The following is a 24191-nucleotide window of genomic DNA, read 5'->3' on the forward strand; positions in this document are numbered from 1 at the left end:
TTTTAAATTTTTCTGTAAAGCTTAGTGTGCCAAGCCAAGCCTTTTGTCTTTACTGGCCCAAAAGCCAAAATCCTTTTGTGTCTTGGAAAACACATTATCAACTTGATTTCATCCATAATTCAAGGTTTTTCTGTAACAGGCACTGTTTAATGCCATTTCCAAAAGTCCCACAAGGAAGGCACAGATGTCTTTGTTCTGATGAGGAATGACAGTAAGCTATCTCCAATTATGGGATCCATCTTATTTACCGCACAGTGTTACAGTTGAGCCAGATATACAAAGTCTTTATCAGAAGACTAAACAGCCCTGAAAGTAAGGGCTTGGTACAGTCTGGTATAGCAAAGGATGGAGATAAGCCATGCAGCACGTGGAAAAGGGTCTTGGAGCACAGGGTCCTTCAGGAACCTCAACCACTTGCAGCTGGTTCATCTGAAGTGCATAATCATGGAATCACAGTATGGTTTGGGTTGGAAGGGACCTTAAATCTCGTATCATTCCAACCCCTGCCGTGGGCAGGGACACCCATATAATATAATACAAGTACAGTCCTACAAGTGACAGGTTTTGTGTTATAGAAGTTACGTTATGTTGTCTCAGTTGTAGCATTTTGTACTTACTTGTAATTGTCATCTTCTACAAACTTTTGTAGTTCTTCTATGTACTGCACTGAGTTGAGATATTTTTGGACGTGAGGCAACATAGGAATATCTAGAGAACAGATGACATTTATTATTACAATACCACTCATTGGTAAGCAATTTTCCAGAAACTATTTAAACAGATTCAGATCTCCTGACTTTTTATGTGAGATGAAGGTACAAACTACAGTCTCTGGTGATACTGAAATTTTAGAACTTGATAGCAAATCTCACGTGCTGAGCTGACACTCCCCACATCCACAACCCCCAGAGCTGCTTATCAGGGCACACGTGAAGGAAAAGAAAGACAACTTCCCAGGCCAAACTGAAGGCCCAAACCTGGACTGTAGAGGGCTCTGTCTGAGGACTCCTCCACAGCCCAAATTCTCTTGATATTGAGCTTTCAGGGAAGCCACAATCCTGTGCTAGTTCATATTCCACCATTGCAAACTCAGCCTTACAACTTTACTAGAATACGAAGGGGACTGTGAGGGAGACATTTGAAGAAACAATACACGACCTGATCCGTGAACAGAACTATAAATGTCCAAAAGACAAGCCAAATGTATTTTATTACCTCCAGTAAAAGTACTACTCCATATTTTTAAAATTCACGGTCATAAAATTATGAAACACACGGCTACAAGCTTATAACACACCAGCAAAACTACTGTCAAACAGGATGTACTCCACATTTATCATCAGGAAATATGTCCTGCAGAAATGTGTGTGATGTAAGAAAAGGGTGATTTTATTCTGTCTCCTCATGCTGATGCTCTGTCTCAACACCAAAATAAACCCTGACTTTTGGTCTGAGAGGATGAGGGAAGGTGTTCATGGCATTCCAATGAGCTGGGCCTAACTTAAATTGCAGTACAGCAAACAAATATTGAAGCTTTTAAAAAGTTCTTCTCTCTAACACGGCAATGTTTCCACAATAGCTCACCATATTCACAGGACTGCTGCAAGTCTGAGATAATTCGGAGAATGTTGTTCATTAAGTTTGTTCTTTGCTCACTTTCCAGAATGCTCGCTGTGGATGGGTAGGCAGAGTCAATATATGTCAAGTCTGACAGATAAATACCTGAAATAAGATGGAAATGAAAAGTTTCTTTACTTCCATGTCTCACACTTAACAGAAAAAAAACCTCACCAACGGTATTGTGAAGAATTTTTGCTTTCATTGACTGATGTTCAAACAGGTCTTTAATAATGTCATTATTTCTAAATCTAAAAGGTCATGAACAACTGCTCACAAACCACACCTTCACCACAGCACCAATGAACAATTCCCTTGACAAATATGAAGCACCCTGAACACGCAACGCTAAAACACCTGATCAAAATTACGAATTGTTTAGGAAGTTATGACCTCTTTCCTCCAATTCAGCAATTAAAATATACTAGAAGGAAAAATTGTATCTATAACCCCCCTTCAACTGAATAAAAGCTCAAACTCAACTTGCAGCAACGTGGGAAAAGTTAACAGGGAAAAAGGGCACTCAGACTGAAATGTGGAATGGATCCAACAGCCTTACAGATAAGACATTTTAAGTCTTCTACCTGCCTTTTTCCCCTGCACTGTTTGTAACCTTACTACTCTTTCAATCCCCTGAGCATATACAGACAAAAATCCTCCTCCTTACACACTAATGGTGTAGATAAGACACTTATTTCTAAATGTAACTCCATTTCTTGAACTTCACCCAAAGACTGATCATTCTGCCTTCAACTAAATGAAACACATCCTGACCAACTCTGCTATTAAGAGGAACTGTTCTTCATCCCCTGCATCTTCCACAAGATACCCAAACTAAAAAAAAAAAATACACAATCTTAAATAATATTACTTTAAAAACCCAATTTCTGTTAAAGGGAAGTTTTAAAATTATATTTTGCTTCACCTCTCAGCCTCGTATAACCAAAATCATAACAAGGAGTTTGGCTTTACAGGTGGAAGACTATTAATGCAACCTCACAAGAGCAGCAGTTGTGTTTGTATAGCACCTAACCAGCACAGTCCTCAAATGTGAGCTGGGAAACTCTGGGCATTCCTCCAAAATCAACACGCACACACGCGTGTGTGCACACACAGAAACAAATTAAAATACTTGTGGTTGAAAGGTGACATATAAAAAAGTGAATAAAAAGGTATTACACATGACCTGATACACCACTAAATCTCTCAATTTTCTATTCTGCTAGAAACGGTTTATTAAAAAATAGAAAGGATAATCAGAACCATCAGGCAGCCCAGTTTAATTGCCACGCTACGCTGTGTAAGCTGTCCTGAACCTGACTTTATACCAAGCTATGTCCAAACAAGCCTTAAAAATCCCAAACCTGCTCAGCCTTCCACAGAAAGGAGTAAATCATGCTTATTAACTATAATTAAGGAAATTCCCTGTAACAGGCACCTGCACTATTATGCAGGATTTTGTAAGCCACTGTATTTGTAGGATTATCTCTCTGGATGACTTGCTCAATTAAGCACAGGATTTTTCTTTCAGCTAAATGAACAACTCTCCTGTGGACAGCAGCTCTCTGAAGCTACTGGATGCATTGTTATGAAATCTAAAATAATTCTGAAAGCACACAGGGGTAGTTCTCTTTCAAATGTGACTGGCACAGCCCTTGTGAAGAACCCCGAAGGATCAATGGCAGCAAACTGAACGTACCCAAGTGCTGGCTGAGCAGGGACAGAACCCAGCCCAGACTGTGCATTGCCCAGTGGATCTCTGTGGCTTTTGCTACTTCTAACACCGGTCAGATGTTATCAAACATTGTGATACCTACCCAAAACCATCACACACACACAGAGTTTTAACATTTTCCACATGTAGGGGAGGTTTCGTGCCTTTAACGACCGGAGTTGTTTCTTATTAAGTGAACATCAAGAATCGAACGCAACATTCTGTCGAACATTCTTCTAGACTACAAATGCTTCATTTTCCCTGTTGTATCCAGCCAGGCTGCCCCTTTTATTCCCAGCAACACAAATCAGGTTTTATCAGCCTGAAAGAATCTTTCTTCTAAATGAAGCCCAGTACTGTAATAACTTGAAAGGCATCTTTAGGCAGCGTAGTAAAAATGTTTGATTTGTAATTGCCTGCTGAACTCTTGCACAGTCCGTTGCCATATGGTACCTCCCTTCTACTGGCAAACAATCTTTCCTTGTTCCTGACTTCTCAGCCTCCCTACCCCCTCCTTTTCTGGAGGGTATGGATAGGAAATCCGAAGGAGGAGTTTCTCCTGCTCTCCGAGTGCTCGCGGTGACATCATAGGTGGGCCGAACGGCTGAGCCGAGCGTGTGTTTGTTTAAAAAAAACACTGTCCAAAAGTGATGTATATGGAATCTGGGTCAGCTGGAGCTGGTTAGAGCACTTCTGCTCTGTTCTGTGAGAATAAAACACTGCAGTTTCAAAAAAACATTTCCTTCTCTCTCCTGGAATAACGCACAGCGGAGCATTACTTTTTTTCCCTTTTTTAAATGATTAGGTAGTTTGGTTATCGTATGGAGAAACCCAATTCCTCAGTACAGCTTGGATCTAACAGAGAAAGACAAAAGCAGTTTTCAGCTCCAACTGCAGATTAACAATCCACAGCATCGGGTAATACAGGAAGAAAAAGCAACTTGGCCTCTGGATTTTCCATCTCCCACAGAAGCAAAACCAGCTGGAAGACTTTTTTTCTTGGTAAGTTTTAAAGTTATTCTTACTTGCAAGTTTCATTTCGAGCTATTTGTGAATGCTACATCTCCCTCAACACACAATTGTGAAGAAACAAATCCTTCTCAGCCTTTGAGAAAAATTTGACAACTGACATTAAAACTCATTTTTGTGGCATTTGGTAGACTTTGGAAACTTGGAAAGCATTAGAAAGGACTCTGCATAAGAGCAGAGACTAACTCGTTCCAGTTGTAAGGGTGAACTGGTTTCAGTTGTTTAGCTGTATTGTTATCTACAGTTACAGAAAATTAGCACTCCCAGAGTCTTTGCTAAGCATGTAATTTGGGTACTGCGAACATACGAACGTGAAATTCCGATCCTACCAGAAAGCAAAAGCCAAAACCCCTATCGATTTCAGGGAAGCTGGATTCCACCCAACACCACAGCATAGACCTTGCATTACTAGAACTAGAAAATGGATACCTCAATAAAACCACTGTGAAAAGTCCCAGGCAAATCAATGCACATCTGTAAGTAGCAATCGTTGTATATCGTTTCAAGTCCGTTTTTATTTATGGTACTTCCGAGGAGTGGAAGTTGCCTGAGCTGTGGAGCCAACCGAGAAACCAGTCCTGCATTGATTCCGAACATAATCAGGTCTGTAGCACAAACAATTGTGCAGCTGAAAATCCAAAGACATTGCTGCAACAGGCACTAAGCCCTTCCTTCAATGATTTCTGGGAAGTGAGTTGTACCTCAACTGAACTGCAGTTTGTTTCTAAATCAAGATCCATTTCGTAAACATGAAGTGCAGTGTACAAGGCAACACTATATTAAGTGGAAAATTGGGGGGTTTGTTATAGTTGTTTGAGGAGAGGGAGGGGGAAGGACACTGCTGCAAGTCAACGATTAAAACAAGAGAGTTATTTACAAACAGCAGACAAAAGCACAGATAAAAAAATCACAAAAAGACTTGCTAATACGTAATCTACTTTTTTCCTTTCTTCATGCTGACTTGGAAGCTAAAATACAGTAAATAATCCAGAACAATGGAAATTATTTTAAGTTATGTATTTGCATGAACTACCTCAGAGATGCCTGACACAGTAAGAGAGAACCAAGGGGTTGATGCTAAAAGCAAAAGCAAACTATTACAGAAAACAAAATTAATTAAGATTTGGTAGCTATGGGAGGAAAAAAGTCTGAAGCAGCCTTGAGGAACAAGAAAGATGGATCCTTTCCAGGTTTCTGAGCCCTTTTCCTTACTATCCTTTTGTGCTTATTTACATATGAAGGAGAACAATCCAAACAACACCACCACCACCACAACCCCCACTGGAGGCACATCGTGTGCTCCGGACACCAGGCTCAGTTCATTCATCATCAGCCAAGGCTCTGATTTACGCTGCTTAGAACAATTCCTAAATCTCCCACAAATGAAAACAGCTGAGTCAATAATTTTAAAGCAATAAACTGGCTATGTGCAAGGTTTTAACTCTCTCTCCCCTTTGCTGCCTTCCAACTCTGGAGTTCAAATTTTGAGATGTTTATTTTAAGACAAATAACGCAGTACTAATATTTCGCTGCTGCCAAAAGAATGATCTGAAGTAGGGTGGAAAAATATACTATTTAAAGTTTTAAAGGAATTTGAACCTTTAAACTTTTGGCAGTAACCACATGGTTATCAGGTCTTAATTATGGTTTTATTGGGCTTTGTTTTTTGTAATCTGCCCTGTTGGTTTAGGTCCTTAACATTTATACAGCAGTGAATGAAGTAAAATTTCCTATAGCAAACATAGCTAGATGGCTTAATATCTTCAGTATCTGTTTTAAAGAGAACTCTGGAGCCCCTAAATGACACATTTCCAAAGACAAAAAAAGCACCATTTTGTTGTACCTGCCTGTTCAAACAGTGCAAACACACACAGTGGCTGCCAACACACGTAAAGGAACCCTCACGTTAAAAAAAACTCGACCAAAGTATCTGGAAACATTCTGAAATTGTGCTGTGCTCTCGGAATATCTACCATGACCAGACTTACAAACCTCTTCTGCAGGGAACTAAGAATTCATCATTCTAAAAAGTGACGTTTTCAATGAGTACTTCAAAAGCCCCTTGACAACTTTTTGGTTGCCTTTCCCAAACAGAATCAGACTCATATTCATCTCCACAAGGCGGAATTCTGTGACTCAATACACCACAGCTCTGACAAAAAAAACCCAAGAACTTATTATTCCTGGATCCCAGTCAATACAATTGGAAGTAATCCTGTTATTTCAGCACAGGCAGAGGGACTTCCCGGAAAAGCCCTTGTTTATATAGGGAAAAGGAACTTACTTCAATACAGAGAGACACTGAAAATCCATGTGGACATTTCTCCTGTAATAAGATTGTCTTCCCCACATCACTATTCCTTCTAATGTTATGGGTCCAGTTTTAAAGCTAAAAAAAATCCAGAGAAATCCTTACTTATCCTGTGTAGACACAGGGGAACATAGTTGGGTTTATTGATTTCAGCTGCTTGGGCAAAGCTCAACAGAAATGAAGGATGTATAACATCAATAACTGGGATCAGAGGATCTTTAGTCTCAGTATTATAATTTACTCTCTCAAAGAAACCTGGTCCTCTTCCTGTTACATATAACAGGGCATTACTGGTGTTCACCACTTGACCATATTCTTTTAATAAATATTCTGAATAAAGATAAGTACTGATACAGCATTTTCCATACAAAGGGAACCCTCGACTCACATTTACCTGCACCACCTCTGTCACATTCACCCCTCACACCCTACACTGCCCAGGGAGAAGGAGAGCCTTCGGCAGCTCTGGAGGAACACACTCCAATTTGTGTCGTGGGTTTCCAAATTCTACATCCTGCTGAACCTGAGTCACAGCAGTATAACAAAGAATAAATAGTTTGTTGTGCAGCAAGCTGATAAATGTCCAATATATACCAACTTGCACACATCCTCGTCCCTGCAACTCTGTCTTTGAGATAAAATATTTTGAGGGATAACACGGTCTGTGTTACAGGAGTCAAAAATAGTAGTTACTGGTTTGTTTTGCTCTTTTAAATTAGAATTTTTGTTCCTTTAAGCACTTCTAAAAGTAGTAAGTCCAAGATTAATTTTGAAAACAAGTTGGGTTTTTTTGCTTGGGGATCAATCTGGAAAAAGAAAGAAACGAGAAGAAAAGAAATGGCATTAAATGTAAAATGGTATTGAAACTCTGTCCACAGCTCTGAGTGTTTCTGACAGGCTGATGAAGAAGCCTGTGAAGCTATGAATAATTGCACATTTTCCCCTGCAGAAGCCATAAAACACCCGTGTGTCAGAACAGACGTAACACAACTTCTGCAGAAACCTGAGCCCCACAGCTGGGTGGCCTAGAAATGGGACAGAACCAACTGAAGCGACAGCTTATTCCAATTTAAAAACATGACAGTTAATAAGGAGTTAAATAACGTATTTTAAAGCAATAGTATCCACAGATTCCAAAGGTCTGCAACCAGGTATTCCAGCAGCACCACTCAGCAGAAGCAACTCCAACCTTGCAGGGGGTGTTGCAGCCTGTGGTTCTGTTTGATCAACTATCTCCTAACAGTTCTGCCCCTACCTAAACATCTAAACCTGGGAATCTGGGACAGAATGTGTCTGATTCAAAAACCCTGTAACTATTTCCCCAACTGTAATTTTAATTTGTCATTCAGGTCTTACATATTAAGGCTATCATCCTGTGATACTTTGGATAAACAGCTCCTATTTTTTTAAGCTGCTTGCCAGAAATTTCTGAAACAGTATTTTCATTTCCCTCTAAGCTGATTAAAACTCCAGGTAAATATGTTGCTCAGAACCTATTCTTGTATAACAAGTTAGGCACTAAGCTACTCAAACACGACAAGCAGCATTTTAAGACATTTAATTTTTTCAACACCAAAGTTTCCGTGGGGGCACAGACATTCCTTACCAGGTAGATTCTCGGAAGAAACTCATCCCTGCTTATCTGAATGTCTCCGTTTACTGCAAGACATTTGAATCATTTGAAATTCTAGAGCATAATCTTATGCAGCTGCTGCTTTTGGCTGTGCTGTACTAGACCCTGTAATTCATTTAACGGTCTGACAGCACATATATAAGACACAGAACTTGTAACTTTAACACGTAAGGGTAAAAGTTCAAAATGAACACATTTAATATTAAAAGAAATGCAGAAAGCAGACTGCAGCAGAATACATGGTCAGAACATGGGTTGTGTTGCAAAGTGTTTTGGGTTTGAAAGATTCATTTAGGTTTTAATGTATTTCAGGGGAAAAAAATGTGCTGCTGTGGGGAAAATCCCCAGTCATTCATTATTTCAGTAACTCTGTAGGGTATTTAAAAGCTACCAAGAACTAAAGTGCTATTCACTTTCTTGGACTATGAAGTAGCTATTATATACTGTGAAAATAGTAAAGTACTGGGCTTGTGCTAGGGCTTCATCCCCAACCACATGCCATGAAGCCACTTTCCCTCAATCTGCAAACACTGAACATAAAAGCATTGAAAAATAATTTAAGGAGACGTGAAGAGTTTTTAAGCTTCAGACAATGAATTCAGCTCATCCTTGTCAGCTCAGAAACCACACACAGAGCAGTTCCCCACATGCTTCCCATGATTCATGTGAACATTTAACCTAATGAACTTCCAAATCTGAGCACTATTCAAGTGATTAATATTTTAACTGTCTGAAATTACCAAAGAAAAACACACAAGCAGCTCTGGAGAAAAGTGATACTTTTTCCTTTTTTTTTTTTTTTTCTTCTTTAAACAGAACACTTTCAGCAGAGAAATATTAACAAAAATTTTAAGTCCTGTTTTTGAAAAAAAAAAAATTACTAGTAGACGCCAAAATACCTATTACTACAAACGAAGAGAAATTACTTTTTTGATATAAACTTCCTCAAATTTATGTGCTCCCTCCATTCATGCGGGGTAAAAAAATGGGGTTTCAGTATGTGTTAAGTGCAAGTGTTTTCTCCCCCTCCCAGAAGCAGAATTGCAAGACGACCTTCAAGCCAAGTAAAAAGGGCTTGTAGAAGTAGCCTGGCAAGGAAAGGCAGATCAACAGCTGAGGTAAGAACAGTCATCTGCTTCACAAAGCAAACAAACCATAAAAAGAGGGGGTTTCCCCCTTATTTAAGTGCTACCTTTGTTTATCATCTCCAATGTTTAAAGCTAAAAACATGGCTCAAAGAATTCCCAGATTTTTATCATTTTAAGTCTTTACATGAAGTTAAGAGAAAGTAATTATTTTCCTTTAAAGATGAATGAAACACTTCAGTGTGGTATTTATAGCGATAACACACCTGGCATTTCACTATTATTCGGATAAAAATCTTCTCAAAAAATACAAAAATAGCATGACAACAATTTGAAATGGGCATCTCAAGGCAAACAAATAGGGACACACGTGCAGAACAGTGTCCCAAGCTTTCCTTACAAACTTAAAGTTACTTGAAAAAGTAATTTTCCCTATGTAAGACAACTACCTTAAGCTAATCTCCTGCCTAACACCAGTGTCCAAAAATAGCGTTAAAGATGTATTTTTCAATACTACACCTTTGTATATATAAATTTGAAAAAATGGGATTACATATGAATAGATATTTATATAGTATTTAGCAAAGTATACATCTATACACATATAAAGCTAAGAGAGGACCAGAAATGTTTCTATAATCCAAATTCCAACATTTATAGAAATAATTTTGTCTACTTCCCTTCCATGAAGGGATTCTGCAAGCACTGTGCGTTCTATAATCTTGTGCAGTGAGCAGAGATCTGAGCAGTCCAATCAGTGTAACACACAATCTAAGCAGAATATTGTTTCTGAAAACTTAACTGTTGCAACAACTCCTCTACTAAATCCCATTTCTAAATTTTAGTCTTTGCTGCTCAAAACAGCAAGCTAATCTTTGACAGCAATCTAATGGAATCTAACTCCAAGAGATTCCAAAGGCTTGGCTCCACACCTTGGCAAATTCACCAGTTCAGGTAGTTTATCAGTCAAGGAGCCTTAGTTTTGCCTCTGATTTCTGACTTTATCTTTTATCTGTTCAGCAGTCTCCTGACAGTCACCACGCTGGTGGTAAAATGAAGATATTCAAGTGGACTTTGGGTGTCCTGCTGTTCCTGCTGTTGTCCATCGGGCGCTGCACGGAACAATCCACGCCGAGCAAGACGCCCCAGCGGAGACACCCTCGCTCAGCAGAGGGTGGGGAGGAAGGGAAGAAATGTGGTTACACCTTCTTGGTCCCAGAACAAAAAATCACAGGGCCAATTTGCGTGAACACCAATGGACCAGCTGGCGGGAACAGGAAGGACGAAGTCACCAGGATGGACATCGAGAACCTGAAGGACGTGCTGTCCAAGCAGAAGCGGGAGATTGACATTTTGCAGCTGGTGGTGGACGTGGATGGAAACATCGTGAATGAAGTGAAACTACTGAGGAAAGAAAGTCGGAACATGAACTCCCGGGTCACCCAACTGTACATGCAGCTCTTGCACGAGATAATCCGCAAGCGCGACAACTCCCTCGAGCTTTCCCAACTGGAAAACAAAGTCCTTAATGTCACAACAGAAATGCTGAGGATGGCAACGAAATACAAGGAGCTTGAAGTAAAATACGCAGCACTGACTGATCTGGTGAACAACCAGTCTGTGACAATCTCGCTGCTGGAAGAGCAGTGCTTGAGAATCTTCTCGCGACAGGACAGCCACGGCTCCCCGCCCCTCGTCCAGGTGGTGCCACAGCACATTCCCAACAGCCAGCCCTACACTCCCGTCCTCCTGGGAGGTAACGAGATACAGAGAGACCCGGGATACCCCAGAGATGTAAGGCCACCACCTGATCCAGCCACTTCTCCTACGAAGAGCCCTTTCAGAGTGCCCCCACTGGCTCTGATTAATGAGGGTAAGTTACCCATCCCTGTGTGTCTAACCTGGGATCTCTCCACTCCTGAGGGAAATTGTCCCCACTATCAACACAGAACCAAGAATTCAAAGTACCTGGTACAGCTCACCCTTGCTCCTGATTTTCTCTCCCCCTCCCACCTCCCAGGGAAGGCCTGAGTTTGCCAAACAGCCCATTTCTGCATAAGATGAATTTGTTGAAATGGTCCATATTCAGAATTTCAGCCTGAACAATTTACACCTTTAAGTCACAAAATACTGGGGGTCATCTCTCTCCAGCTGGGTTTGAGTTACAGGAATGAAAATTCAATATTCACGTAAACTTTCCACTATTTACCTGTTTCTTTGATGATGCCTGTCAGCCACAACTTACAGTAGCAGGCAAGGGTGAATAAGAGAAACTAATTAATCTTAAACAAATTAAGTGATTATAAATAGTTCCTCTTTATACTTACTTATGCACGTTTGCCAGAAGATAATCCTGCAAGAAAACTTTTCATCCTTCTATTCTGACCTGCTTTAAAATGAACATCTAAATCCACCATCACAGTGGTGCAGGAAGTCTTGGAGTGTTTGGTTGAAATATTCAGGAGTGATAAGTTTGAAAGGATAATTGAATCAAGGCTGGATCCAATTAGGTGCACTCAGCTTTGAAAATTTAAAATCAGTAACCACAATCCCAGCAGTTAGATGTCAGCAGGGGATGGCAAGTTAAACTAATACCATAAATATTATGAATACATATTCAGGAGACTGTATCACATCTTCACATATTGCATTCTTCAGGTCAGTAGATAAATTCATTTATCACTAGCAATCAAAATCAGTGACAAGATAATTAACTACCTCTGAGGTGCCCTGAAATTGTGTTTCTCACTTTATTAAATAGTTGACAGAATTGTGATTTTTTTAAAGAATCCAAGGATTCAGAAAAACAAGTTCTCAGACATCCATTCAAGTGCTTACCCTTGGCTTCTGTTAGCACAGCCAAAGAGTTTGGTTGGGGTTTTGGGGGTTTAGGTTGTTTTTGTTTTCTTTCCAACTGCCTTCAGTCTCAGTTCAAAGTTAACTTGGTTCCAAAGATGAAGCCAAATATTTGTGACTGTCCTCCAGCATTACAACCAACCAGCTGCTGATGTAAAGAACAACTATTTTTATTCAAGGCCTGTAGAAGATTTGGGCTCGAGCCCGACTAAAATGCCAGATGTCACAGGAATTTCAACTGCACCTCGTGGCACAAAGGAAACAGCTCTTACCAAACAGCACGTTGAGGTCTGCTCAGACAGCACAAGCATCATTCTAAAAAAACAACTTCCTGCTCCCCAGCAAAGCCTCACCTAAAGGTTTTGTTCTAAATACATCTTTTTCTCTCTCGATACATGCCTGCTGCACAGAGAAAACGAGCAGTATTATCCCCTAAATTATCTACCCTGCTTTTCACTGACCCCTTAACCCCTAAAACTTCAGAGTTTGAAGGCATTTTTGCAGGGGAACACAAAGAAATCTCAGAACACTTATTTTAACCTTCTTCAACTTCCTTTAATGCTGTTTGCTTGAGTTGGAAGTTTAAGTGTTTCTTGCAGTGCCTTGAGAAAAGGAGGATTGAGAATTGCAACAGTTGGCAGAGCATCAATCATCAACCCCCCAATTCCAACACAATGCCCAGTTATTATCTCTGACTTTTAAAATTAAGGTAAGCAGATTTTAACAGTGCACAGAATGAAAACTCTGTCATAGAAAAGCCACCTTTACAGTTAAAAGATAATGACTATTTATAATGTATAAAGATGTCAAAAAAGACCAATGAAAACCAAACAGCCCAATTAAAAATAGGTCTGCTAAAGGCTTATGTCAGAATAAATACCTGAACAAACAAGTAGGTACAGCTTCATCAGATACAGGTGGTGAAAGCTCCTTAAAAATACTTGCACACAACATTAAGTTTACAGAAGGGTCAATGAGCATCTTAATACTGTGGGTAGAGACTAAAACTCAAAATACATGGGGAATAGAAGGATGAGGTTTTATTTTGGGGTATTTTGGTTAATTTGCACAAATTCTGCTCTAAATTTTGAGGAAGGATAACTTTACTGTGAATTACAGTTGTCACAATTACCTTATGTTTAATAACAATCAGTGCCCCCAACAATTACTGCCACCACTGTTGCAAAAACTAGCTTCCAGCTAACCCAGTGCTTGAAAATTACACATCCTCCCCCCTCACACCCCTACTAATACCTCTCAGTTAACAATATAATATATTAATAGTCCAATTTTATTTTGCACTTTTCCTCTACTGTTGTCCCCTCAAATCCTCTGTATGAAGCTTACACAAGCACAGCTTCCCTATCATCTGCTCAAGATAACATTTGGCCTCCTAATGTTACTACAGCACCAAGTAATTAAGCTTTCGACTTAAAATATTTAATCCCTTTCCTTCTCTACCACATTTAATTTACCACAGAATATCATCTGCACTAAATCATACATCTAAACCACAGTTTTAGAAGTGAAATATTTAACAGTTCATCTTCTCAAGAGTACTTCTGCCTTAGAACTGTCTCAGTGACTTGGTGAACACAGGTTGTTACAAAAGAGTAGATGTGTGTGAGATACTTATTCCTTACGTAGATAATCTATAAAATCTGTAAGAATTTAAGCAGGAAAATCATGCTTTTTTCATTAGTCAGAGCCTCCACTCACACCAGCACTGTGAAGAACATTCCACTGTTTCTCCAATCTCAGCATTTCCACTGAACAAGATCAGTTCTTACAGCACGAACTTGAAATAATTAATCAAGAATTTGCTTCTAAAAAAAAAAACTTCAAGGCTCTACACCAAAAATTATGGGATATGCTGGATTTCCTAACACTAAGAGCAAAAGTCTGACATCGCCACCAAAACATTAATTTATGATAAGCAAACAAACTTGAGCATCAAAGTAGACAAGTTGCATCCTGTTTCCTTAATGCCAGCTGCATGCTAGAAGTGATCCAAGTGCATTATATAAACAGACTGGTAGAATTCTGTCTGCCTTAGAAACTACTTAAAATCACTCCAAACATCTGCTTAGGTCTCTCATAGAGAAATGGGTCCTCGATTCCTCCTCTGGTAGAAATCACGTTAGGTAATACCCAGATCTAATCGAGCTCCTCTTAATGTTCAATTAACATTACAAAAAATTAAGAATTGATTGTTTACACTTCTTCTAAAGCAATAACTGTTTTACAATAATACTTCTGGAACAACATCCCTGTTCAGTTGTAGAGCATCCAAACAGTTCAAGGAAAGGAAGTGAGACCCAGCTTAACTCACAAAATTATCTATCTTGTGGACAAACTCTGCAATTTTCACAATCTACCTGGAAATTTTAATTGTGAACAAGAGAAAAAGCATTCATATACCACAGCTACACGATTTCATTCCTAAACTTCCAATGGAAGAATGGGAAAACCATCACAAATCCTGCCAGTGCAGCAGAACTGGCAATGAGGGCTCAGTGCCTGTGACACCCCCGGTACTTCTGTCATAGCCAGAAGCTCCAAGTTCTCCTCATTAGATACACAAGCTTTATATAGTCTAATTAATACAAAATGTTTTAAGGATTTCTTAATTATCACATACTTGTCAAACTGGAAACTACTACCTGAATATCTAAGACAAGGGCAATTTTCAACTTGCTTTTGCCACACAACCTTAATCTGCAGTGAAGGTCAATCTCCCTCAACCTCTGCTTTTGATTAAAGAATAATCTCAACAACTGTCTCCTGTGCTGCTTTGCACATGAGCTGCTTCTGTGACTGATGAGTTCTCTCTGAACTTCCAAGGATGTCTGAGCAAATTAGCCTTCCAGGAGGAGAGGAAAGCTGTAGCTAATTTATTTTCAGCTATACTGAGTTTTCAAACATATTTAGGGCACTCACCACTAACCAGCCATTAGAACACACTTTGCTTTTCATTAGTAAATAACCAACCTCTCTAAACCAACTGAAGCCATGATAGACAAACAAATTCTTTTGTAAAAAGCAGAAAATAAAAAGTATTACCAAAAAATGAAAGGCAAAGCTTTCAGAGATATGAAAACTGCACCCTTCTCACAGAACCACCAGATGCCCTTCTCTAAGTAACATTTGTAAAACCACTATTCACATGGACTAAAATAGAGCTTTCAACAGGAACAGCATTTTTGTAAAGCCACAGCCCTGAAAAAAGTTTAAGAGCCCTTTTAGCTCCTCAGAAATCCTTCTCCATTGCTTATTTCTTCATCAGTACCCATCTACCTGTATCACATCTGCATGACCCAGGAACCTTTAAAAGATTCCTATCCACAGTTAACAGCCCCATCCAAAACACTGGGTAAATACATAAAGGCAAAACATTGTGCAGTGTAAGAACTCTCTCTGATTAAATTCCACGTCTGTAGGCTCTGGTGGTAAATATTTCTTACAGCAGCTCCCAAACTACTTATGCATTTAGAGGTTTAGTTGGGTATCCTGAGTTTGTTTTGTTTTTAATTTCCAACAGTTTCAAACCGATGCACGAGGATAATGAAGTAAATTGATGTCTACCTTTTGTAAAAAAGGAGAAAATAATCAATAAAAATTATAATGCACTTCAATATCAAGAGAAAGAGTATAAATCTTGAACAAGTAGACCTACCTAAAAAAATTAGGTGTTGGTAAACAAAATCTATTATTTATTTAGCAAAATGAAGTTTTTGCTTAAAAATATGTAAAGAGAGAGGATATGTTTATTTATAGATACACAATTAATCTCAGAGAGTAACTTTTTGCACTGTTTTCCATGGTACCTTTATACTTTAATTGAATTACTGACTTTCCATCACCAAAATATTCCTGAACAATGGGCACTGCACAGCCAAGCTTGAATGCTTACAGTGTTTCTTCTCCAAAAGGTCCATTCAAAGACTGCCAACAAGCCAAGGAAGCTGGACATTCCAACAGTGGCATTTACATGATCAAACCTGAGAACAGCAACGAGCCAATGCAACTGTGGTGTGAGAACAGCCTGGACCCCGGAGGATGGGCAGTTATTCAGAAGAGGACAGATGGATCTGTCAACTTCTTCAGGAACTGGGACAGTTACAAGGTAAATTGTGGAATGCAGAGAGTCAGTGGGTGAAGAAGGATAATTGGAAAGAATGGTCACCCCTCAGAGGCAAACATATTTCAGTGGGAATGTCCTGTTTTTCCTCAAGGCACAGTTAACTTTGTGTGAACCAACCTGTTGTCTGAAAAAGCCTCTATTTGTGATGCACAACACAACTGGGAGACACATGTTGTTCTTCACAGTGACTGGGAAGCCATTTATTACAAAGCTCTAACCAAACACATGATTTTTATTAACACACTGAGAACTGCAGCAAGTACTTGTAAAGCTTAATTGTCCCCCTTATGAATAGGCAAACTCAGTCAGTGGAATTATTCATTCAAACACATTAATAGATTTGCAGCATCGGGGCCTCAACTTAAAAACAGTCCTAAGACTGAACTGAAGGAAATAATCTCCACTTGTAAATTTAGGTTAGAAATGTGAAGATGTCAGGTTGGTGAAGGGAAACACATTCCTGTGTGTTACTGGGATATTCTGCACTAGCAGGCAGAATGCCCAGGATGAGCAATGGATGCTGCTTTGGAGTAATTACATGCTGAACAGGACATTTGAACAGCCATTTGGTTGGGCTTTTTAAATAATCATGTGCTGACTTCATACACGCAGGACACGTTTTTCCCCTGGGATGCTGTCTTCATCTGAAATGGATGTGCAATTGCCACCTGCATTGTACCTGCAGAGACAACTGAGCCACGTTCAACTCCAGCAGTAATTTAAAAATAGCCTCGTGTATACAAAGGAATTGACAAAAAAAATCAGCATAAGCACTTCTGCTTCCTGCACTCTTGGAACTTAATGGTTCAAATATGAATCATTAAATCAATAATGAATACATAAATTATTCAATCTATCAATAATCATTAAATTAAATCAATAGTTACTCAAAGTCCTTGCTTCTCAGAACAGTGGGTGGTTGGTTTGGGAGCTGTTAAACATTACAAAATGTAATAAGGAAGTTATGGAGTGCTTATAAAGTAACCATAAACATTGTGGTTACAATGCAACAGCAAACATTAGTAACACTGGTGTACTTGGGCAGAAGAGAGAGAAGACAGGAAATAACACTTCACATCTATTGTGCTGGTAGTCTGTGATTTGAAAGGAAAGATGCCTTTATATTTAATTTCTAATAAATCCAGTAAAGAGTACAGATGAATTATGTGATTAAATTCACAGTACAAACCAACACTAGTTGAAATACAAAGGCAGCAAAAAGTTATTTGCCTTGAACACTGACATGGTTGATCCAGAAATGCCTTTTTCAAACTGGAAATATACCCCTAAAATTCCATTATTCATCCATTCTTACAGATTCCCTCAGCTTTGTCAAGAAATATATTGTTTTGGTTTCCCTGAAATTCTCACCCCCCTTACCTTAAATAGAAGAGGACAGCCCATAACACAGAAATTTTGCTACCTTTACTGATTCTGGCAGCATCTTGTGCAGCTTAGCAGTCCAAGTGCAGCAAAATAAGGCACTTAAATGAATGTGTTGAGCAGTAATTCAAAAGTTTAAAGGTTTCCAGTACCCAAATTCCACCGGTTTATAACACTCCAGCTGAGGAGTGTTTTGACAAAGAAGAAAAACTAAGCCCTTCTGATCTTTGTTCACACAGAAAGGATTTGGAAACATTGATGGAGAGTACTGGCTGGGACTGGAAAACATCTACATGCTCAGCAATCAGGATAATTACAGACTATTGATCGAGCTGGAGGACTGGAGCAACAAGAAAGTGTATGCCGAGTACAGCAGCTTCCGCCTGGAGCCCGAGAGCGAGTTCTACCGGCTGCGCCTGGGCACCTACCAAGGGAACGCGGGCGATTCCATGATCTGGCACAACGGGAAGCAATTCACCACCCTGGACAGAGACAGGGACATGTATTCAGGTAAGGAGGGGAAAGGTGAGGAACACTCCATTAGTTGTACCATGTTTTATAAACAGCACCCAGAAACAGGATGTAAATCCTGAGAGAGTGGCTCTATTTATTGAAAGGTGCTTCAAACCCACGGGGACACAAATCACACTGGCAGTGCTCCCTCCAAGCCCCTGCACCAGTCAGAAATTCAAATTCTATTACCCTCACTGCGAACACACCTCAGCAACTTTGTTCAGTTCAAGGTCATCCTCATCACTTGTGTGTGACTGCACAGTCAGAATCCCTGTCCAGGTGATCTCCAAGTTGTGTTGCTCCCACACAACAGTAATCACCAGGAACTAAAGCCTCTGGACATCACGAAAGGAACTGCAAGTGTGCAGAGGCTCAGTCACGTACCAATACTTGAGAAAGGGGCAGATCACTGGTTTTGTCCTCCTTAAAGCACACTTTTTTGCTCCTTTCCTCCAGCTTTCCCCTTAGCAGTAAAGGAAAGGTTGGGGACTGCAATACTTCAACTGCTTTTCCTCCGCTGTAAATAACCATAAAGCTGGACAAATCCTGCAAACTCTCAGACAAGCCTGTAACAGTAAAAACACAAGTTACAAGTAAGTCTTTGTGGAGTTGTGGCCCCATATGCTGCTTGGGGCTGTATCAGCTCACGTGGTTTCCCTTGAAGTATTTCTAAACAGCACATAACCCAAGTTCCTTGGATGTTAGCTCATGGAGAAGCAGTGTTGGTAGCCTGAGAAGAGTTATCTCCTTCATTTTCAGCTGTCCCACTAAACACAGCGTCAATAATCCCCACTCCACCCATGGCTGCTGCTACAACAGAGCTTACAATTCAAACAGAAGCAGCAACTGAAGTGCCCACGACAGGCTGTGAGGCACCTCCAAGTGCCCCCTGAGAACAAGTCACGATACAAAACCATTTAGTAAATCTCCATTTCTCCCCTTCAGAGCCAAGATTCACCCCTTTCCCTCTGTCCCACAGGAAACTGCGCTCACTTCCACAAGGGCGGCTGGTGGTACAACGCGTGTGCCCACTCCAACCTCAACGGGGTGTGGTACAGGGGAGGCCACTACAGGAGCAAGTACCAGGATGGAATATTTTGGGCTGAGTACCGGGGAGGCTCCTACTCCTTGAAAGCAGTTCAGATGATGATCAGGCCTATAGACTGAGGAGGGAAATCCCACAGCGCTCAAGTGATCCCGTGCAAACTTCCCGGTGTTTGAGTTCCAGGAAAAAAAAAAAATAAAAAATAAAGTATTACTTTTTTAAATCATTATTTTGCACAATCTGCCCCTGCAAAAAGCAGGCCTACAGTTTTCCTGTCTTCTTTTCCCTGTTGTATTCCCCTCTCCTTTTTTTAGAACCCTTCTCTACTGTGACAGACGGTGGGTTTTTTGAAACACAAATTCACAAAAGCAGATGTTTGTGCTTGCAAAGCATATTTATCCTTTGTTCAAGACCAACATGCTTTATATAAACAGTTGTTGAAGCTGGTAAAAAAACCTCCAGATTTATGACAAGATATAAGCTTTTCCACTTCAAAAAGCTTATGCTCTTTCAGGTTAGCTCAACCCTTCAATGTAAATATGTGAAATGACACTGTCTTGCTTTAATGTGAAAATTGATTAGTTATTTAACAATTTATTTAAAAATGTGGATATTGCTTTCAATGAAAAATCTGACTTCACATTACTGTTTGATATTTACTCCGAGAAGCTATGCAAAAAATTGGAGACATTTTAGCTTTGCCAGCAGAGAGATTTTTGCAACAAATAATTATTTCAAAATGAAGTGGCAAATCAAACATAAAATATAGAATTCCTGAAGGAATTCTCTACACCACTAAGATCTGCAAGTCCTACCTTCTGTAAAACACTCCCCATATAAGAAAATTGATTTTATGAAATTATTGGCAAAACTTCAGGCAATCAAATTGCTGGGTATTTTTTTTTACTTTCAACCTCCATATTCAAACATCCTAATTAAACCAAAGTATTTCTTGATAGTTTGAACTTAAACGGCAAAACTGAAAGTCTTGATATTAAAATCATGGTTTGACACTTGGAGCCCCTTCCCCTGCTCCCATTAGGAGTGATGAGAGCAGATCAAATATTCACACAGAGTAATTTAGAGGTCCAAGTCTCTGAACATCAGAAGTTTTTGTCCAACACAGATTTCTGCTGCCACAGTAAAACAAAGGTTAGAAACCAGCTCTGAGTGTGTTCTCCCTGTCATCCCAAATTTGGGCAGCTCTTATGGCACACACGTTTCCCTTCCTCTATGTGTTTATAACTTTTGACACTGTCTCTCTTGAATTTTGTCTCTTAGAGATAGGATTTCCACTGGAATTGATAGGTAATTTAGGAAATTAAATAGAAAATACTTCCGAAATTGGGTACCACAAAACATTTGCTTTAGTTTACCGGAATCTCAAAACTAAAGCTTTCTTTTTGTTATATAAAATAACTGTACTTAGTCACACAGGTTGCCTAATTGTATTTAATATTACATAAAACTAAATATGCTGTTCTGAACTGTAACCAATGTATTTGTTTAGCACCTCATATGTGCCTCCAGGATTTTTAAGGAACTTTGCCCCTATTTAACATAAGAAACCCTGACAGCTAAAAGAATAATCTGATTGTTACGTTAAATTAGTCGGGATCAAATGATAGGGAAAGCTTCACATGTGATTCAGAGAAGAGGAAACAGCCTTCTGCTTTCAGAACACACTCTCTGGAGTAGATAAAGCTTCATTGATAATATATGGCTGAAAGGGTTGTAATTAAATCTTTGGTCAAGAGATCAAAGCCAACAAAGTTTCACCAATATTTAATCGGGGTTGGCAGCGGTGGGGAATCAGTCCCAGCATATTCCATTCCCAAATTCCAAGAACTTTAACTGACACAAATGTTTACTATTCCCATTCTGAAATTGTTCTTCATGTAAGGAATACTTGTTTGTTACAAATATCACACAGACCTCATTGACTGAGTGTCCTACAAAATGCTTTTTATTTGCAAATGCTTAAAATTCAGACTCTCTATAGCCTATCCTTTTTTTCTGTGGTAGCTGGATAGATGAGGAGTTCAGGTAAACTTAAAAGCTGAAAATGCCCTCCAAAATGTTCCTTTAATGAACACTTCTGACAGCCTTAGTTCATTCAACCAGCAGATTTCCTCTCCTTGGCAGAGAGTTTATTTTACCCCGAAAATCTCTTGCCTGCTACAAAAACAGTGTTTGTTTATTCAGTGTAGTCAGTGAAATGTGTACTCTGCAGAAACCCCAAAGTAAAATTAGCTTGCACTCAGCCTTTTAATTAAATCTTATATATTAGACACGTAAAAAGTGAGTCTTCCCCAGTTTAAAGCTGCAGGATGACATTAACTAAACATTATTACAAAAATACACCCAGAAACCTCAGACTGTACAAATGCTGAGCCCTGAAAGGAAAGACTTAATTAAGTTGCCAATTTAAGATTACGAGGAGGGAAAGCACAGCATCTCTTTAACAGGTTGGTTCATACCCTGTACAAATATTCACTTTCAAATGCCTGTAACTTTATCAATTTGCAGCTTTTGGGTTGAACTTCCTGAGCAGGGTGAAGGACTTCAAGAGTTCAATGTTTTCTCTCCCACTTCTTTTAGAGATGATTTTGAAAAGTGGTTGTAGCATCCCCTTAAACTTCTTGCCCTGGACATTCTGCCTGTGAAGGACAGAGCCTTCACCACTCCTGTATCAACAGTCTAAATTTAACAGGCAGACCCCAAGAAAGTTTAACATGACCAAACCTGAAACATGGTTTTCACATTTATTTCCAAAATCTATTGCAAGCACTATCACTGAAGTGGCTGAATATTCAGCTTAATATACTGAATATATTTAATAACCTGTTTTCAGCTTTTCTGTTTCTTGTTATAACTCCTCAAAGACAGCTACAAGAAAATATTTCACAAGGTAGTTCTGCTTAGTTAAATAAAAATCTTACTTCTCAAGATACGGCTCAGTTGTTTCATTGTGCAATCTCAGATTAATCAGAACTCTATGATAAGACATTTTTATTTCCCCCCCATAGCCTCAGTTAAATGTGGAAGGGCATCATTATCTTGTCCACAGCAGGTGAGGTATTAAGACAACAATCTGTACTTCTGTGGCTCTGCTGCCATTGCAAAAACAAAACTTAAAAGCTTTTTTGGTTTAATCTTACAGTGCTAAGATGGTCGTGAAAAAACCCTCTACACTCACATTTGATATTTGGTTGCATAAGGGTAACCCAAATATCCTCTGAAGGGTAAAACATTGATCCTGGGAATTGCAGCTGAAATTCTTTTATACACTCACTTTCCCTCATGACTTTCCAAAAGGAGCCTCCATGACCAGTGCAGCAGTATTCCTTCCAGAAATTGTAACCCAGACTGATAAGCTTAAAACAGTAACTAAACCAAGCAACTGAAGTTTCTTCTGTTCCATATGACTCTCACATGAGCAAAAATGTCTTGGAAAGGAAATCTGAGAAATAACAAATCTACTCAGGTCTTAATGGAAACCAGAGTTTTGATCAAATGAAGAAACGTGGACTCAATTTTCAATCCCCCAAGATGGATACAGATTTATCATGACTGCAGTTTCAAGGCAATTTTGTTCTTTTTGCCACTTATTTCATTTCACAATTAATTTTAGAGAGAGTGCACCAGTGGGCATTTGCTTTTCCTCTGGAGAACTAAAAAAGGCTTGAGAACATTCTTTATGTCACTGGTAAGAACTGATATCACATGAAGCCAGGTCCCAACACATCCTTTAATTCCAGCAGGTCACAGCAAAGAGCATTTCCTCCCTTCTAAATAGAAAATAACTACATATTTCACTTCAAACTTTCAAGTCAAGCCCAAAGCTTATTCTAATACACAAGTTAGACCAAGAAGCTTCTACTGTCCGGGGGAAAATAGCTGTAACTAAACAAAACTGAAAAAGCTGCTTCCCAAATTGGCCTTGGGACTCTTTATAATCAGCAAGAAAACAACTTGAGCCTGGCTCCATGTTTCAAAAATCATGGCACGTGGGTCAAAAGCATCTGGAAGGTCAGAAGCATTTCAGAACTGTGGACCATGTGTATATGCTGTGTGTGTACACATGATGGGAAAGCTACATGTTTAATCACATTACATTAGGTTTGGCTGTTTTTCTGCCCCCTTTAAATCAGGTCCTGAATGAGGAACATTAAAATTACTATTGGTTCCTCACAGCAAACTATTTTTTTCTATTTAAGTACAAAGCATGAAAAATTCAACCTGTTAATCTTGACAAAGTTAACAGCCCAGTTGAGTAAAGGAAGTATCAAACTGCAGGAACAAAGACATTACAGTTTAAGAGGTCTCAGTGACCACAAGAAGTCATCTGGAATTCAGGTGTAAGAGCTACTCATACCTGCAGAAGTACCAAAAAGTGGATACACGTTTCCTTTATTTTATGTGACTACCAACATCTTAAGGTATCAAACAAAAGCTACATTAAAAAAAAAGCACACTGATTACTTTAATGTCTTACTTTAAGTAACACTAGATTAGCCTGGCAACAAAACAAATGCATATCAAACACATTTATCTGGTTTTTAGATACTCAGGAATGTAATTTACTAATAATTACTCCATAAAGCTGAGTCAGTCATAACAACACCGTTTCTTACACCAGTCACCTTGGTGTAACTAATGCAGCAATATCTCCAGATTTTAGCATGTCCCAAAGCCCAAGCTGTACATTTATTTATCTCAGAGGTTGGTGATTTATAGCATCTCATAAATTAAAAGCCCTCATCATTATAACAGTCAAGTATTTAGCTGTAAGGGCACTAGCAGGGGTAACAATTTAAGCACTTCTCCAGAAGTCAATCAGCGTATTTGTACAACATGT

General features: G+C 39.3%; 2 protein-coding genes across 7 annotated transcripts in view; one reads left to right on the top strand and one right to left on the bottom strand.

Annotated features, from left to right (window-relative positions):
• Positions 1-24191, bottom strand: part of RALGPS2 (Ral GEF with PH domain and SH3 binding motif 2) — a 105174-nt gene that overhangs the window by 31961 nt on the left and 49022 nt on the right. For all 4 annotated transcript variants that reach the window (XM_050306373.1, XM_050306376.1, XM_050306371.1 and 1 more), the window contains exons 9-10: positions 1585-1722; positions 618-708 (exon numbers count right to left, since the gene is read on the bottom strand). In XM_050306373.1, the coding sequence (XP_050162330.1) occupies positions 618-708; positions 1585-1722 (229 nt within the window). The remainder of the gene's footprint in view (positions 1-617; positions 709-1584; positions 1723-24191) is intronic.
• On the top strand, positions 3938-22262 carry ANGPTL1 (angiopoietin like 1). Of its 3 annotated transcripts, none has more exons than XM_050306378.1 (6): positions 3938-4333; positions 9338-9422; positions 10413-11262; positions 16178-16371; positions 18012-18282; positions 19265-22262. In XM_050306378.1, exons 3-6 carry the CDS (start codon positions 10443-10445, stop codon positions 19450-19452), a joined length of 1473 nt encoding a protein of 490 aa, XP_050162335.1. In that variant the 5' UTR covers positions 3938-4333; positions 9338-9422; positions 10413-10442; the 3' UTR covers positions 19453-22262. The 3 variants fall into 3 exon arrangements, with proteins under 3 accessions (XP_050162335.1, XP_050162336.1, XP_050162334.1); XM_050306377.1 differs by having other exon boundaries at positions 3939-4333; positions 10410-11262; XM_050306379.1 differs by lacking the exon at positions 9338-9422 and having other exon boundaries at positions 10410-11262.

This window comes from Myiozetetes cayanensis, unplaced genomic scaffold (genome assembly GCF_022539395.1).
Source record: "Myiozetetes cayanensis isolate MyiCay16 unplaced genomic scaffold, myiCay2020 scf12, whole genome shotgun sequence".
NCBI lineage: Eukaryota > Metazoa > Chordata > Aves > Passeriformes > Tyrannidae > Myiozetetes > Myiozetetes cayanensis.